This window comes from Hordeum vulgare, chromosome 2H, assembly GCF_904849725.1.
Source record: "Hordeum vulgare subsp. vulgare chromosome 2H, MorexV3_pseudomolecules_assembly, whole genome shotgun sequence".
In the NCBI taxonomy this organism is placed as follows: domain Eukaryota; kingdom Viridiplantae; phylum Streptophyta; class Magnoliopsida; order Poales; family Poaceae; genus Hordeum; species Hordeum vulgare.
The window spans coordinates 25,745,856-25,764,108 of NC_058519.1; the positions used below are offsets into that span (position 1 = coordinate 25,745,856).

The 18,253-nt window shown below is 45.3% G+C and overlaps 2 protein-coding genes across 2 annotated transcripts; both read left to right on the top strand.

Annotated features, from left to right (window-relative positions):
* The first annotated feature begins 7,947 nt into the window (after positions 1-7,947).
* LOC123429357 (anthocyanidin-3-O-glucoside rhamnosyltransferase-like) lies at positions 7,948-9,500 on the top strand. The gene has a single exon (XM_045113402.1). It carries the CDS (start codon positions 8,019-8,021, stop codon positions 9,390-9,392), a length of 1,374 nt encoding a protein of 457 aa, XP_044969337.1. The 5' UTR covers positions 7,948-8,018; the 3' UTR covers positions 9,393-9,500.
* A 3,305-nt stretch (positions 9,501-12,805) lies between these two features.
* Positions 12,806-15,766, top strand: LOC123429358 (ribosome production factor 2 homolog). The gene is made up of 5 exons (XM_045113403.1): positions 12,806-12,924; positions 14,185-14,238; positions 14,406-14,471; positions 14,562-14,654; positions 15,465-15,766. The coding sequence occupies exons 2-5, from the start codon at positions 14,212-14,214 to the stop codon at positions 15,504-15,506; spliced, it is 228 nt and encodes a 75-aa protein (XP_044969338.1). The 5' UTR covers positions 12,806-12,924; positions 14,185-14,211; the 3' UTR covers positions 15,507-15,766.
* Positions 15,767-18,253: the final 2,487 nt, after the last annotated feature.

Sequence of the window (18,253 nt, forward strand, 5' to 3'; positions counted from 1 at the left end):
CTAGCGGTAGTACCGCTAGAGCTGGCGGTAATACCGCTGGCCCTAGCGGTAGTACCGCTGGCCCTAGCGGTAGTACCGCTAGGGCTTACCGCTAGAGCTGGCGGTAGTACCGCTGGCCCAGCGGTAGTACCGCCTCTGGTAAGCGGTAGTACCGCTCCAAGACTTTTGTACCGCCATCTTTGCGGTTGTACTGCGTCGGACTTTTTGCAAAGACTTTCTTGACGGTGGTTGGCCCGGTAGTATGTTTGCGCTACCATGGGCTCAGCGGTAGTACCGCTGCAGCCAGCGGTAGTACCGCCGGAGGATCAGCGGGAGTACCGCTGGAGCCAGCGGTAGTACCGCTGGGCTCGGGATGTAAGTGGGGGTAACGGTCTTATTCCTTCCCCCACTATATAAAGGGGATCTTCTTCCCCCTTGGTCTTATCCATCCGTTGAGCTCTTGTTCTACCTCCATTGTTGATATTCTTAGAGCTTGCTAACTCTTAATCCCTCCAATGATTCTTGTTTGTTCTTGAGGGAAAAGAGAGAGGAGATATAGATCCACATCTCCACCAATCACTTTCTCCTCTATGTGAGGGGAACCCCTTGGATCTAGATCTTGGAGTTCTTTGTGAGCTCTTTGTTCTTCCTCTCATATTTCTCCATAGCTTTCGTTGTTGTGGAGGGATTTGAGTGTGAGGGACTTGACCACTTCGTGTGTTCTTGCCATTGCATTCGTTGCATCGGTTTGAGTTCTCCACGGTGATACGTGGAAGTGAGAAGTTGAGAAGCTTATTACCTTTGTTACTTAGTACCCTAGATATTGTTCTCCGTGGATGCTTTGACGTCCTAGAAGCTTGGTGGTGTCTCGGAGCTCAATCATTGTGGTGTGAAGCTCCGAGCAAGCGTCGGGGTCTCCAATTAGGTTGTGAAGATTGCCCCGGGCAATTTGTAAGTCTTCATCATTGATTAAAATAAATAGTTTCTTTATCCTTGTTTTAGAGTTGATGTTACAAGTCAGCCAACTATCATTTTGTATCAATCAAACACTAATGGAGCTTGCTACTACATCTTTGTCTCTACTTTATGTTTCCTTTAATTAGATTTGTGTCGTACGGTGTTCCATGTTTGTTGTGATAATCATCGATCTTCCAGTTCTATAACAGTTTGTTCAGCCAGTCAATATCCCACTCGATACAGATTTTCCTTGCTGCCACCTGCTAACATTAATTCCGTTTCAACATTTTATTTTCAGCTGAGGAGGAAGAAGAAGCTCGCTCCCCAAGAGTGCAAAACGAAGGCGGGTGAAATCAATGACCCAAGTCATAGAGAGCAGCTGAATCAACTGTCTCATTAGCATGTTAATATCATACTCCCTCCGTTCAAAAATACTTATCAAAAGTTATAGATACATTCATTTTTAATCATTTTTTCGATAAATATTTCAGACGGAGGGAGAAGAATTTAAGCTTTGCAATGGCTACCTTGAAGTTCCTGCTGGGTTTTTGTTATGTGGGGCCAGCACTTCATGTGCTGGTCTCAAATGAGCTTAGGGCAATTACAATGGGCAACCTAAACGGACACAGATTTTGTCCGGATTTTTGTCCGATGGGTCGTCCGTCCGCTTACCGGACATGAGGCGGACATGCGCGGCCAGTGGACAAACCCAACGCACGAGATGTAAAAAAGCGGACGACCCCGTCGCGCTGTTCCCCTCGCTCTCTCCGGGGGCCAACGCCAGCATCACCGCCGACCTGCGCGCGCTCACGGCCGGGCCGCACCTCGCGGGAACGGCCGGGGCGGCGGGAGTGGCCAGGCGCATGCCTCCCTCGGGCCGCCGGACCGTACGGGCAGGGATCGACCCCGACACGCATCTGGCGCGAGCACGAGTCCCCTGGAGGAACGAACCTCCCCCCTGTTATAAACGACGCATGCGCATCGGAGGCATCCCAACCCAGCCCCCCTTCACCTTGCCTCGCCTCGAACACATCGCCAGCGGAGCATCCGACGAACCGCAGCCGGTGCTCGATCCGTCCGTCCGTCCGTCGACATGGGCCTCAAGGTACGAGATGCACACGCAGAAATCCTCTGCTTCCTCTCCCCCTCTCGATCTTGCGCTCCCTCTCCCTTTTGGAGGCTTGGAGCCCCGGTCGGCCGCATGCCTCCCTCGCGCTGCTCGTCGCCGACTGCTCCCTCCTTACACGCCCCCGCACCACCGGCTGCGGCCTTGGGGAGGGGCGAAGCGCTGATAGGTGGGACCAGGACGAAGACGAGAGGGGAGGAGCGGAAGACGGGAGCACCCGGTTTTGTCCACCGCGGACCTATTTGTGACCTAGTTTTGCGCCCAGTTTAGGTCGGAATGGACAACAAGCACACAGCAGGCGGACACGCGCGTCCGTTTGGGTCATCCCATTGGACCAGCTTTTCTGTCCGGATGACCCAAACAAACAAAATGGGTTGTTTTTACTTTTTTGAAAGAAAGTAGTAAACTTGTGAAACGGGATGGTCAAGATCCCTTTCAACACATCTGCGTTGGGGTTGCTCTTAGGGATAGGTTTTATCTTCAGTTTGCTTGCATATCAAGTTAGTTTATTATTTCCATAGATAAAAGATTGTGCTAGTTGGAAAGTTAAATTGAGATTGTATCAGCCGGCGCTATATATAAAGGGACCAAGGGCTAGTACGTGGAGATCACATAATCAATAAGGGCTTGTTCGGTTAATCCCATGAAAGAGGGGATTGGAGAGGATTGGAGGGGATTGAGGTGGAATTGGACTTGTAGGGCATTTAATTCATCTCAATCCCCTCCAAACCCCTTCAATTCTAAAAGAACGGAACAAGGCCTAAAGAAGATAAGAGGAGGCTCGCCTCCGGCAATCCCTAACCCTAACCTCTTTGGGCCCACGACGCACAAAGATATGTGCCGTGACCCTAACCTCTCAATTGATGTTTGGATTGCTCTTGTCGTCCTGAATCCAACAAGCTTGGGTTTGCTCGATTCGGAGCTCGTATGCGAAAGTTATGGATGTTTCAGTGGCGAGCGGTAGTACCGCTGGCCCTAGCGGTAGTACCGCTAGAGCTGGCGGTAGTACCGTTGGCCCTAGCGGTAGTACCGTTAGAGCTGGCGGTAGTACCGCTGGCCCAGCGGTAGTACTGCTCCAGGACTTTAGTATCGTCATCTTTGCGGTTGTACTACGTCGGACTTTTTGCGAAGACTTTCTTGGCAGTGGTTGGCCCGGTAGTATCTTTGCGCTACCATGGGCTCAGCGGTAGTACCGCTGCAGCCAGCGGTAGTACCGCTGAAACCAGCGGTAGTACCGCTGGGCTCGGGCTGTAAGTGGGGGTAACGGTTTGATTCCTTCCCCCACTATATAAAGGGGGTCTTCTTCCCCCTTGGTCTTATCCATCCGTTGAGCTCTTGTTCTACCTCCATTGTTGACATTCTTAGAGCTTGCTAACTCTCAATCCCTCCAATGATTCTTGCTTGTTCTTGAGGGAAAAGGGAGAGGAGATCTAGATCCACATCTCCACCAATCACTTTCTCCTCTATGTGAGGGGAACTCCTTGGATCTAGATCTTGGAGTTCTTTGTGAGCTCCTTGTTCTTCCTCTCATATTTCTCCATAGCTTTCGTTGTTGTGGGGGGATTTGAGTGTGAGGGGCTCTGCCACTTCGTGTGTTCTTGCCATTGCATTAGTTGCATCGGTTTGAGTTCTCCACGGTGATACGTGGAAGTGAGAAGTTGAGAAGCTTATTACCTTTGGTACTTAGTACCCTAGATATTGTTCTTCGTGGATGCTTTGGCGTCCTAGAAGCTTGGTGGTGTCTCGGAGCTCAATCATTGTGGTGTGAAGCTCCGGGCAAGCGTCGGGGTCTCCAATTAGGTTGTGGAGATTGCCCCGAGCAATTTGTACGGGTACCGGTAACCGCCCCCAAGGGTTGCCACGTGTACGGGTTCGGTGACCGCCCCCAAGGTTTGCCATTTGTACGGGTTCGGTGACCGCCCTCAAGGGTCCCTTAGTGGAATCACGACATCTTGCATTGTGCGAGGGCGTGAGGAGATTACGGTGGCCTTAGTGGCATCTTGGGGAGCATTGTGCCTCCACACCGCTTCAACGGAGATTAGCATCCGCAAGGGTGTGAACTTCAGGATACATCCTCATCTCCCCGTGCCTCGGTTATCTCTTACCCGAACCCTTTACTTATGCACTTTACTTTGTGATAGCCATATTGTTTATTGTCATATATCTTGCTATCACTTAGTTGTTTATCTTGCTTAGCATAAGTTGTTGGTGCACATAGATGAGCCTAGTTGTTGTAGGTTTTGTGGTTGAAAAATTAAACGTTAGTTTTATTCCGCATTTGTTCAAGCCTAAACCGTAATTATTTAAAGCGCCTATTCACCCCCCCCCCCTCTAGGCGACATCCACGTCCTTTCAGACATTTAGGGACTAAAAGGGGTATTTGGGACTAAAGGAAGAAGTCCCTATGGGAGGGTCTTTTTGGGACTTTTTGACACTTTTCCAACAGTGTCACTACTTTTAGCATGTCATTTAATAACTTGTAGTACATTACTAGGGTTAACATGGTCTTTTTGCATGTCATTTAATGACATCTAGTCCTTCTTTAGTCCATGAAAACAAACGGGTAGGGACTAGGAAATTTTTAGTTGGGACTAAAAAGAAGTCCTTGGCTGCCCATCGACTCCATCGTGACATGAGGGAGTTATTAGAGCAAGTACAATAAGGTACAGTCAGCAGGCTGTAAAGATTAAAATATTATATTTTTGCTAAATTGGATGAGAAAGAAGAGGAGAGAGAAGGAAAGCGGGCTCTTCGTGAAGAGCTAGCTCTAACACGTGCTCCTAGGTGCTTTGTGAGAATGAAAGGTGGGTCATATATGATAAAAGTACTAGTACTCCCTCCTTTCCGGTTTGTAGGGCTCATCTCAAAATTTTCAGATTTCCATTATATTAGGCTCATTTTGAGTCTAATTGAGTTAAAGTGCTTTGAGTCCCACACCATATTTAATTCATAGAATTTAGAGAAAAAAGATGAGTGGCTATGCATGCATCGTTTTTTACATCCACCATGCAAGTCCAATGAGAAGGAGGATGCTACATTTATTGCCTTAAAATTGAATATGTGAAAAGTATTTCATTGGCTAGTTAAAACTAGTGTCATCCACTCACAATTCACCTTGGTTGATGAGATTTCAGATTTGAGCCCTATAAACCGAAAAGGACGAAGTATTTTTTTATTATTAACTATTGTACAAGCTAGCTATAAGATAGGCTGGCCACAAACTCATATTACACGTACCAAGGCAAAATTTAATGACCGGTTGAAAAGTCAAGTTTTCTTTTAGTTAACTAGAATCATTAATATGCTGCATGCATGCAACGAATAAGTGAGAAGAAAGTAGCCAAGTGTCATTATGAATAAATGCATGCAATTATTAAACAAGTTGCTAGTATGAGGAAACATCATTAATGTTATCTCGATTACTGTTGGTGGCCTTTATATAGATGCAAAATGTATTTTCTATAATGGTCTTGTATAAGGGAATGGAGGGGGTAGTGTTAACCATGCTTTTAGTAGCAGTACTAGGTTGCATTGAAACGACGCGACTGTGTCACAGTGACATGAGGGAGTTAGTAGTACTCCCTCCGTCACGGTTTAGAAGACGTGCATGGAAATTCTTTAGAACCTAGGTTATTATTGATTGGCTGTAAAATGAGTTGAAAAATGGCATTCACACTATGTATGCATATAGAAGTAATACAATGAAGTACTAATTAGATACTATGAGTAAATGCAATGCGTCTTAAACCTTGTGTGTTGTGGAAATGCACGTAAACTTAACCGTGACTTCTAAACCGTGAGGAAGGTAGTACGGTTGCATTGAAACGAAAGCGCTGGACCACCTCGTGCCAGCTGAAATGAAAGAGCTAGACCACCTCATCTAACAATTTGGTGAAGTTTTAAGGTGACGTATGCCTTCGCCAACTGGCGAGTTACGCCGACAGCAGCCTTCCGAGCAGTGCTACACGTACGACGATTCTCATCCAAACCACGTATGACCATCAAATCAAGCCGTATGTCTTTCAGCGGGTTAGCTAGCTCACGATGCGGATGCATCGTCGTACGTGCTTCGGACATGCATCGTCGTACGCAAATCATTTCCGCAGCCTTAACTTAACTGCCCTCGTCCCTGCCTATACATCCATCAAAGCTTCTTGTCCGTTTGACGCTTCATACTCATCACTTTCATTTTTTTTAAAGTGCTATAATGATTTTTGTAGTACTTCCTTCATTTCTGTTTATAAATCCGGCACGTGTATTTAAATCATACATTTGACCAACTTAATGATAATCATGTATTATAAAAATATATTATTAAAAAAATTAGATGTTTTATTTTTTAAAGATATAATTTTTATATTAAACAATATATTTTATATTAGTCAAATTGACGACCTAGATACACGTGCGTGCCTTATAAACTGTGACGAAGGTAGTACTTGAGATTATTAATGACTCACGCCGGGATTAAATGTAGGCTTTAGTTTCGGTCTCAGCCATCAACCAAGACTTGAGAGTGGGGTATTTAACCGCGCCTTCTCCCCTCTTCCAATCTTCCTCCCCATTTCCTCCCCCGACGCCGCGTCGGAACCCCCACGCCACGGCGTTGCCGGGCTGCCAGAGATAGTCATCGCCTTCGGAGCCGTCCCCAAACCCGCTGACCGTCGCCGGACCTCCTCGCCCTCCTCCCCGAGCATCGCCGCCCCCGCTCCTCCTTCCCCGTGAGCTCCTTCTCCCACCCCTCTCCCACGTTAGCCATCGTGGGCCGAAACTCGTCGGCGACGCCGTTCCCCTCTCCTCCTACCCCCCACCCCATCCCCGCGGTCACCTCCGCCCACGCCGACACCAACCGCGCTCAGCCCGCTCCAACTACGGAATGGATTTGCTCCGACGGGGGTTATTAGAAACAAACATTGTGGAAGACTTAATTATAATTTAGGCTGAATTTGAAGGTTTGGATGACAATTTGTGTTGTCTATTATTTAGTTCCTATAATAAATATTATTGTGAAAATAGCCATAAAAGTTATCATCTATTATTTAGTTTTTATGTTCATGGTCTATTATATGTAGCCAATGCACATGAAGTTAAATTATGGTTTACAAGATTTTGATAAAGATATACATGCCTTGTTGCACAAATTTCTCATAACATGCATTTTGTTGCAGAATTTTCTGTAACATACATCTCGTTGTAGTTTCTTTTTGCAACAAAAATCTTGTCGTATTTTTTTTTAAATCTATAATAACGCCTTGTTATAGATTTTATTTTTGCAATTGAAGACTTGTTAGATGATTATTCTAAAAACCAAAGCCGCGTCGCATCACGATAGTCGTTCGCCGTTAAGATTTGCAATTATACGGTTGTTGCTGAAACAGATGCTGAGACCTATCTTTACGACGAGGAAGCGTGGTACGCAATAGAGACGACGAATGCATCATAATTATCAGTCGGCTGATGGCAATCATTTTTCATATTTTAGAGGGGCTGAGAAAATTTTGTGCAAGGTTATAACCTCTGTTGCACGTATCAAGGTAGTTGAACAATCCCCTAAAAAAAATACTACCTCCGTCACGGTTTAGAAGGCACGGTTAAGTTTGCTTGCATTTCCACAACACATAAGGTTTAAGGCGCATTGCATTTACTTCTAGCGGCTAATTAGTATTATGTTGTACAGTACTATTTCTATATGCATGCGTAGTGTGAATGTTATTTTTCAACTCATTTCACAGCCAATTAATAACCACATAGGTTCTAGAGAATTTTCATGCACGTCTTCTAAACCGGAGGGAGTAGTCGGTGGTTGCAATTACTACACGAGGCACGTGGCAGCCGCTGCAATCTTGTCAACAAAACCTCCAGCGAAAGCTGCTCCATATTCCAGAATCACAAAGCAAACCAGATCCACACACGGCTGACTGACACCAACTCATCGATCCAGTGTTCGACCGAGAGGATGGCAGCCGACGGCATGCACGTCGTGATGTTCCCCTTCCTCGCCTTCGGACACATCAGCCCGTTCGTGCAGCTGGCGCGCAAGCTCGTCGCCGGCGGCGGGGTAAGGGTCACGCTGCTGTCGGCTGCGGCCAACGTGCCCCGCGTCGAGGCCATGCTGGGGCCGGCGGCCGCCGCGGTGGCGGTGGCCCCGCTGCGCCTACAACGCGTGCCGGGGCTCCCCGAGGGCGCCGAGAGCACGGCCGAGGTCTCCGCGGACGGCGCCGAGCTGCTCAAGGTCGCCGTCGACGGGACCAGGCCGCAGGTGGCGGCCCTGCTCGCGGAGCTCCGCCCCGACGCCCTGCTGTTCGACTTCGCCACCCCGTGGGTCACCGAGCTCGCGGCGCCGCTCGGCATCAAGGCGCTGCACTTCTCGGTCTTCTCCGCCGTGTCAGGCGCCTACCTGATGGTCCCCTCCCGCCGCCTCAGCGACGGTGACCATGACCTCAAGTCGGCGCCCGCAGGCTTCCCGCCGTCTTCTTCGCTCGCGACCGTGCCGGCCTACCAGGCCGCCAACTTCAGCTACGTGTTCACCAGCTTCCACGGTGAGCCGTGCGTGTACGACCGCGTCCTCGCCGGCATCCAGGCCAGTGACGCCATCGTCATCAAGACGTGCTTCGAGATGGAAGGACCCTACATCGACTACCTTGCCGCCCAGCACGGCAAGCCGGTGCTCGTCACGGGCCCGGTCGTGCCGGAGCCGCCGCAGGGCGAGCTCGAGGAGCGGTGGGCCAAGTGGCTCTCCTCCTTCCCGGACAAGGCCGTCGTGTTCGCCTCCTTCGGTAGCGAGACATTCCTCCCGGCCGACGCCGCGACGGAGCTACTCCTCGGCCTGGAGGCCACCAACCGGCCGTTCCTCGTCGTGCTCAACTTCCCCAAGGGCACGGACACCACGGCGGAGCTGGCGGAGCGCACGCCGCCGGGGTTCGAGGAGAGGACCAAGGGCAGGGGCGTGGTGCACACGGGGTGGGTGCAGCAGCAGCACATCCTGCGGCACCGCAGCGTGGGGTGCTTCGTGAACCACGCCGGGCTGAGCTCCGTCGTCGAGGGGCTCGTGGCCGGCTGCCGGCTGGTGCTGCTGCCGATGAAGGGCGACCAGTACCTCAACGCGGCGCTGTTCGCGCGTGACCTCCGCGTCGGGACGGAGGTGGCGCGGCGCGACGGCGACGGGTGGTTCGGGCGCCGGGACGTGAGCGACGCCGTGGAAACGGCAATGGCGGACGGATGGGAGGGTCAAGGGACTAATAAATGGAGGGACTTCTTGGTGGACGACGCCGTGCAGAAGAGGTTGGCCGATGACTTCGTCACCGACTTTAAGAAATTCGTGAGGGCTTGAAAAGATGATGTATGCTTCGTTCGTACATGAAGTCAAATCAAATAAATGAAATGTGTGGTTATGTCTCAGTCAACTGAGACCGTGACTTAACCAAGTCTCAGTCAAGTACTGTAGTGTATAAAAAAATATTTTTACAAATCTTTATATAAATTCAACGGAATACAACATCGACGGAGACATAACAAAGTCTGAAACGACTGAGACTTAGCAAAACAGATAAATGAAATATTCAAAATAAAATAATGATTTTGCTATTCATCGGTTTGCTGTTTCATTCCTTAATTCTTCCAAGGTTTTTTTTATTTAAAAAAAATGAATTCTACTTTTACTCTATGTTATTTTATTTTCTGTTTCAAAGCTATGGCAACATACTCCTAAAGTCCATTTATCTCTGCGCATGAAGCACTTAGCTATTTTTGTATATTTCGCACGAGTTTTGTGTAGTATATACCACACAAGTATCGAATATTGTTTAGAAATAATTCGATTCACAATGGAATGAGTGGTGAGACTTTTGCTCATATTTACCAAAAACTTCATAAAGCTTTTCACGAGCCGTATTGAAGTCATCGGTATAATTTAAACTTAGGGATGCAGATAGTAAATTGAGTGCACTACGATATCCTTTAAGTTTAGCTCTAGGATCCAAGATAAATGCAAGTGCATACAACAGAGCAATTTGTTTTCAATATTTTAGATACTTGGTTTTCATGTCAGCAACAACATTAAGTAATAATCTATCTGATTCATATGCTTTAACATGACTAGCAATTTCTAATATAGTATGCACCATCAAAGGAGATGTAGGATAATAAACTCCGAACAAAGTAATTGTTGCATCATAGAGCAACTCAAGAAATGAAGTCAATATTGTAATAACATGCCAAGTATTAAGAGTGATCAAAGGTTCAACCCCATAATTTGCATTAATAAAAGATAACTGCCTTAAGCATTATATATGTAGAGTTCCATCCAACAACCATGTGTGAATTAAACTTATGAGGAGTTGTGCCTAGAGCAATGCAATATCTCCTATAGTTTGCAAGTCGTAGATTAGAATGCGAAAGATAAGAAATGGCAGTGCGTATGACTTCAATGTGTGGTTCACATATATCTGGAGCACCTTTAGCAATAAGATTAATGATATGGCAAGCACAACGTTGATGCATTAAAAAGGATGCAACATATATGGAGAATATAGGAGCCAGGGTATTCATTACTGAAGTGCTTGCTGAAGCATTATCCAAAGTTATCGAGGAAACATTGTTGGCAAGATTGAAACCATTCACAACTTTGAGTATAGTTTCAACAATGTTTACAACACTATGTGATACATCAATTAATTCAAATCCCACGACTCTTTTTTGTAGATGCCAAAGTTACTTAACATAATGAACTACCACAATAATGTAGTCTTGATTTGCCCTACCACTCCAGATAGCAGATGTTAATGACACTGAAAAAGTGCATGTAGAAAATTCTTCTTTTATTTGCACTTTAGTAGTTAGGTAGGAATTTTTAATATCCCTACTTGTAGTTTGTCTCGAAAATGATCTATAATTAGGATTATGACAAGTTTGAATATATTGTACGAAACCCCCAGATTCACCATGCCTAGTGGTAGATCATTAGAAGCAATAAGATGACATAGACCTTCTCTCTGGACATTAGCATCGTATGTGAAATTATCTACCGTACCATCAGGGTTGAACTTGAGTTCAGTTTGCACTGCTGCTATCGAGCTTGATCTCGTCTCTACTTCCTTCCTGACGTGGGAATGCACGTGTCTCTTCAGGTGGACGGTTCATGCCTTGGCTTCTCCGATATATAATTTTCCGCTGCACCTTGCCTTCACCTCCTAGACACTAGCCAACGCGGATATTTCTTCACCGAAACGATCCCACACCGCGGAGGTTCTACGACGAACTTTTCCTTGACCCCATGGTGGTGGAGGAACCGGTCACACTACTAGAATGTGTACGAGCTTCGGTTTCGGTAGTTGGATCGGTATGGGGTTCGAGAGTGGGATGATCGATATATGCATGTTGCTCGGGTGGAGGATTGGAAGAAGAGGGTAGAGGCTATAATCCATATCCCCACGACAGAAATTGGAGAGGGTGAATCTAAGATCATTATTCTTATCCATCTTTGAGTGTGAGAAGTATGTGGGGTAGGCAGCCCTATTTACGACAAAAAATTGTCATTTTTGGAAAAATTTCTCCCTCCAGCGATAAAAAATTCAAACACAGGGATTTTTTCAAACAAACCAAACCCTAATCCCTACCAAACCCCACCCCACCTGGTCCCAACGGATCTCTCCCAGGCTCCTAGCTCCGCTCCCCGCTGGGGCCCACTCCCGTGCAGGGCGCAATGGTCGACCGCACGCGCCAGACCGCCAGACCCCCGCTCCCCCATCGATCGAGGCGAGGCGAGCCAACCGTGTCATGCCACGCGCCGTGTCGTGCCACCTGCGGGCACGTGAGTTGGTGTGGCGTGTCGGGCTAGCCCGCGTGCTGAAATGGCCCAAAGCGTGTTGCGTGGCTGGCAAGACACAATTAGCCCATGCCGGGTCTGGCCCATCGCGTGCCGTCTCGTCGTGCTCGTGTGCCGGTCCGCCAAACATGGCCCGTTTGGCCAGTTTTGAAACCCACATCTTATATTTTATAACAATGTGACTCTACATATATTACTCCAAAGACACGACTGTGAGTCTCTGACACGTTAGCATAAACTCCTTCCCCTAAGAACATTTCTACAACCATCTAAATGGTACTTTCTGTGTAAACTAATTTAAGACCGCTTAGATCACTCATCCCATGTCAAAAAATGGTTAAGACCGGAATCGTTATCGCTTCTAAAAGGAGAGAAGTACATAATGACAGCTCATGTCAATAAGCTACTAGTAAATATACTTCCTTCGTTCCTAAATATAAAACCTTTTAGAGATTGCACTATAAACTACATACGGATGTATATAGATATATTTTAGAGTATACATTCACTCATTTTGCTTCGTATGTAGTCTCCTAGTGAAATATTTAAAATGTCTTATATTTTGGAACGGAGGGAGTAGCTTTCAACATCCCATAATTAATGGCTCAAGTGCATCATGTTTTTAGATCATGGCAAGTGCAACTTTGTGTAGAAGTATGGTGACAAAAAAAATACAAAAGAAAAGATATGTGAAGTGACTAAACATATACGGAGTAAACGGCAAACTTGTATCAATCTTCGCATAATGAAAAAAAAAACATTTTTATGGCTTTTAAGGAAACATTTTTAGGTGCAACAATGGAAACACCCCCACTCAGGCCTAGTTTGGCAGGCCGGGCCGGGCCAGGACAGAAATTTCAGATATCATCCTTTCCGGGTACACCGGGACCGGGTTGCCCCGGGCCAGCCCGCCCCGATCCGACATTACGTCCCGATTGAGCCCTCGAGGGACGCGCGGCTTATTTTCCTGCGACCGACGCGCCGCAGCCGCCTCCAGGACGCCGGCGTGCCCTTCTTCCCCCGTGCCTTCTCCCCGGAGGTATTTTCTCCCCTCCCCTCCCCTCCCTTCCCCCAGCCGTTTCTCGCCACCGTCCCGCCATGGATGCCACCACAGATCCAGGCGCCGGCGCGTTGGTCGGCTTCGACGCCGCCCTGGCGTACGCACCGCAACCGCCGAGCTCCGCCACGCCTTTTCTTTTGCGCGGCCGTGTGTTGCGGCGGCGCCCTGGCGTACGCACTGGAATCCTTTCACGACGACTGTTTCCTCAGCTGCGCTTGGTTCCCAAATTTCATTTTTTTACTAGGGATCGGCAACCATGAGAACTTACTGACTGTTCCTAATAGTTTCACCCTTCTTTTCTGCCAAGCCCTCTCCCATCCTACAGTCCAATTCCATCAGCAGTGGTACTGCATTACAAAGAGCAGATACCAACACTGAAAATTACCGAACATCAGTTGAAAGGAATTCCTTGTTTGGCTGTTCGATAGCTGCTACGCTTGCATCATCAGTTACCTTTCCAGTATCTCATACACTCTGAACTAGTGAAGACTATGCCCCCTGTGAAGACCATGTTCAGCACACTGTTTTACCATCCTCCTGCAAGAACAAGTGCTACTGCCGTAAATAGGAACAGCGCAGCTGCACCTGGAGACTTAATGTAGAGACGACACCATGTTTGCACTGTTTTACTCTGTATTTTCGTGTGAAATAAGATATGTATTCAGAATTCTGTTTCTCTTATACCATGGTCCATGGATGCTGGAGCTTGCCATGGAAGCACTCATAGCATAATTTTTTACAGGCTAATATTCATCTTGAGCCCCTCAAACACTAACTTCTGAATTCTTGGGTGTATGGTTTTGACCTGAAAATTACTTTGCCGCTCTTATAGTTGACTGTGGATTGAAAAAAGAACTTTAACATCTGATCACAATACTTCAGTTAATTTACCTAGTGCTACACTGCTACTTTATCAAACAAAATTAGCTAAGTTTAGGTGATTTGGCCCCCTCTATCATTATATGACATGTTTTGGCCCCCTCTATATTCAGTTTCTGGCTCCGCCACTGCTACTTGCTATTATTTTTTATCCATATATCTAATCCAGGGCCGGCTTTAATTTTTCTTATATGTCTGGTAAGATAACCCAGTGAAGTCTAAATCCATAATTAATGCTAGAGAAAAACCATTATAAGTATATACAAATGCATATCTGTTTGGCTATAAAGTAGTTGCATGCTTTTACCATCCCGACCCAGCTTATAAATGGTTAATCCTTGGATTTTTTACATTGTCCAGCTAAAAGTCTACAGAAAGAAGCTAGCTATGAGGACTCCTGGTCATGCTAAGAAGGTAATTACAATGGAACAACTGCCTTTTGTTCATCAGATATTCTTATCCTGATGGTTAAGTTGCAGACTGGTGTCATTGGCCGTAAACAACTATAGGTCCTGCTCTAATTTTGTGACTGAGAACTTGTATGTCAGTATATGTTCTGAACTACATTAACATTTTTGCAGGTGAAAAATGTGACGAATGATGTAATTGATGGCAAGCGGGGCATGATCTACATTCCAGACCAGAAGGTTTGTGTCTATTTTTTTTTGTAAATACCTGTGAATTTTAAATTTAACCTATTGGTATACTAATCCGCTTCATACTTTTTTTACTGAAAGATTTCAAAATTGACCTTAACAAAAGACATAAAGGGTCTGAAGCGAGAGCGCCATGAAGCCAAGAAGAAAAAGGGGCATCAGAAGAAGCAAAAGGTCAATGCTGAGTGAATAACACAGTCATCATATAGTCTCGTGCATATTTTGTTTTCCAGCATCAACATCATTAATGCTTGTTCCAGAGTTATTGTAAGTCTGCATTGTGGTATTGAGTTAGCTGGTAGTTTTGTATCAATTTTAGATATACTAGACGATGCCCCGCGTGTTGCAGCGGGAACCTTGTTAAAAATGTATGGGTAAGTGGTAGAAGACCAAAATTAAAACAAAAACAAATATAAAACTTTCTTACATGATTTAATTCCCTGGAAAAATAATAATGCATGAGGTGGTATGTTTTGCATTAAGAGATTAATGGAAAAAATAACTTATAACTCCATGCATGACTTGATGATGTGGCATTGTTGCATGGAGAGGAAAATTAGCTAGTTAGTTGTAGCTATTTAAGAATAGAGGATAATGGAGCTTACGGTGCTATATGTCATGGTTCATGTTCCTGGCTTTGGTCACCATAATATTGTCCATATTCTTTGGCTTCAGTCACGTATTGTTGTTCTTTATCATCTATCAAAATGAAGTTTCACTACGCTTGTTTCGGAGTTGATGTGACAAATCAGCTAAATAACATTTTGTATCAGTCTAAACGCTAACGAAGCTTGCTTCTACAGCTTAGTTTTTTTACTTTATGTGTCCTTCAATTAGATTTGTATTGGATACTGTGTTCCACATTTGCTGTGATAAATCGCCAATTCTATAACAGTTTATGCAATCAGTCAACGTTCCACTCAATACAGATTCCATTGTTGCCGGCCGCTAATGTTAACTCTTGTTTCAACATTTTATTTTCAGCTGAGGAAGAAGAAGAAGCTTGCTTCCAAGAGTGCAAAATGAAGGCGAGTGAAAGCGACGACCCAAGTGACATGCACCAGCTGAACCAAATGTCTCCTTGGCGTGTTAATATCATAGAATTTAAGCTTGGTTCTGGCTACCTTGAAGTTACTGCTGGGTTTTAACACCTTAATCATCCCAGAAATCTTGGGAGTAGTTTCTGCCAAATGCAAGGTCTTGTGTATGGGTTTGGTAGTTTTGTAGCCAAAAAATTCTTTTATGAGTAGATTCTTATCTGAATATAGCAACCACTGCCTATCAAACAACAACCTTTGTAGAAAGGGGATTGAGGATGGGAGAGGATTGTGGACGAGAGCGAAAATTGGGGATTTTTACGCCAAAACAAACTTGATTACTAACCATTGTTGGGCAATTCGCCTGGTACAAACTCGGTGACTAGTGTCGGAATTTCAGTTCGAAACCAAGGATGATCAGCACAGCAGCTACAAGCCTACAACCTTGGCCATACAACCCTCGACCCCCTTGCTGTTTGAAATACTAGTCGGCAGCTACTTTTTACTTTCATCCGTCCATCTGTTTCAAAGACGACCACACAGATCATAACCTGATTCACCGCATTATCTTTCTTTTCCTGCTGTCGTAGTACACGACATTCGTGAAACAGGGCATGGGTAGCAGTAGCTTCTTTTACCTATCACAGTTCACAAAAGGGTAGACATGAGAAGATGAGATATATACCGTCGCCGTATGTCTGAAGCAGAATCAGCAAATTTTGGCAGACGTTGCTTTGCTCTGGATGTACACCTGACGAATTCTGTAATAAAAAGAAGGAAAAATATAGTACTGTAATTCATAAAACCGATTGTACTATAATGCCATGGGTGGTTACACTCACACACTCGCTCATCTAACTAGATACAGTAGAGCGGACTTTTGGCTGCTAGGCACATCATATCCTTATAGGGAATTTGGCCAGAAAAGTAATGCATGTAGAGAATGGATACGAGTGTGTGCGTGTAAATTTTGAAACTCAAAAGCTATCATTTGCGGCGTGTGTAGAAATCACGATATGGTCAAGGAACAGTTTGAGTTACCTGGGTTGCCCATTCCTTCTCCATGTGTTTTTAGGACTTAATTAGCCGAGAACATACATGTGTTCCCACGCTTTGTGGTGTTAATGGTGTGTGCTTGGATATATTACTCTTGATCATGTACAGACAACATCATGTCGGCACTGTTTATTTCTGTAGTTCCGTGTGAAATAAGATATATTCAGAATTCTATTTGAAGTTTCTTCTATACCATGGATGCTGGAGCTTTCCTGTGGTCTGAAGCTTGCTATGGGTTATGGAACCTCATAGCATAAATAAATTTTTACAACCTAGCATTCATCTTGGCCCCCACGGACACTATAACTTGTGCATTCTAGGTTACTGATGGCGAAAAAAGTAACTTTGATGCTTGTTCCAGAGTAATTGTAAGTATGCACTACGGCATTGATTCAGCTAGGTAGTTTTGTATCAACTTTTAGATATAATGGAGCATACTGTGCTATATGTCATGGTTCATGTTTTTGGCATTGGTCTCATATTCATTGGCTTCAGTCACCTACTTGTAAGTCTTCATCATTGACCAAAATAAATAGTTCCTTTGTGCTTGTTTTAGAGTTGATGTTACAAGTCAGCTAATAACTAACATTTTGTATCTTTATGTTTCCTTTAATTAGATTTGTGTTGTGTACCGTGTTCCATATCTGCTGTGATAACCATCGATCTTCCAATTCTATAACTGTTTGTTCAGTTAGTCAATATCCCACTTGGTACAGATTTTCATTGCTGCCACCTGCTAACATTAATTCCGTTTCAACATTTTATTTTCAGCTGAGGAGGAAGAAGAAGCTCGCTCCCCAAGAGTGCAAAACGAAGGCGGGTGAAACCGAGGACCCAAGTCACAGATACCAACTGAATCAACTGTCTCATTAGCATGTTAATATCATACTCCCACCGTCTGGAAATATTTGTCGAAGAAATGAACAAAGATGAATGTATCTAGAACTAAAATATGTATAGATAGATCCATTTCTTCAACAAGTATTTTCGGATGGAGGGAGTAGAATTTACGCTTTGCAATGGCTACCTTGAAGTTCCTGCTGGGTTTTTGTTATGTGGGAGCAGGAACAGGGAGGGTCCCAAATCTGCTTAGGGATAGGTTTTATCTTCAGTTCGCTTGCATATCAAGTTAGTTAATTATTTCCATAGATAAAGATTGTGCTAGTTGGAAAGTTAAGTTGAGATTGTATCAGCCGGCGCTATATATAAAGGGACCTAGGAAAATAAAAAAGAAAATACTTTTAATTAGTTCTCCTTTTTTGGAATTTTCGGGCTAGTACGTGGAGATCACAGAATCAATAAAGAAGATAAGATCCACCCTAACCTCTTTGGGCCCACGGCACACAGGGATCTGTACAGCTAAGCTCTCGGGAGCCTGAGCCGTGACAGTTTAAACACATTAATATTTTAGTCTTGCGTGTACTATGGGTTGGTTGATGGTGATGCATGACCGTGCACGAAACATGCCGTGCGTTGCAACGGGAGAGAAAAAAATCTCCGTCGTCAAGGTGTTTAAGGATTATCGAGGGCAATCTTCCTCGTTTTGTTTTTATATAAGACAGCCAAGCTAGGCGACAAAAGGAAGAGCAGAGTCATATATAGGTGGCGAACGGGTGTGCCCTTGCTTTGTTGCTGCATGCTAACAGCTGAAAGTTGCTCTGGCTGTAGGCTATTCGGGCG

Bases quoted from the DNA above. Each gene is read 5' to 3' on its own strand.
- LOC123429358 (XM_045113403.1), top strand. From the start codon at position 14,212: ATGAGGACTCCTGGTCATGCTAAGAAG. The intron at 14,239-14,405 runs GTAATTACAATG...ACATTTTTGCAG, and splicing joins CTCCTGGTCATGCTAAGAAG to GTGAAAAATGTGACGAATGA. The intron at 14,655-15,464 runs GTCAATGCTGAG...TTTTATTTTCAG, and splicing joins GGCATCAGAAGAAGCAAAAG to CTGAGGAAGAAGAAGAAGCT.
- LOC123429357 (XM_045113402.1), top strand. From the start codon at position 8,019: ATGGCAGCCGACGGCATGCACGTCGTGATGTTCCCCTTCCTCGCCTTC.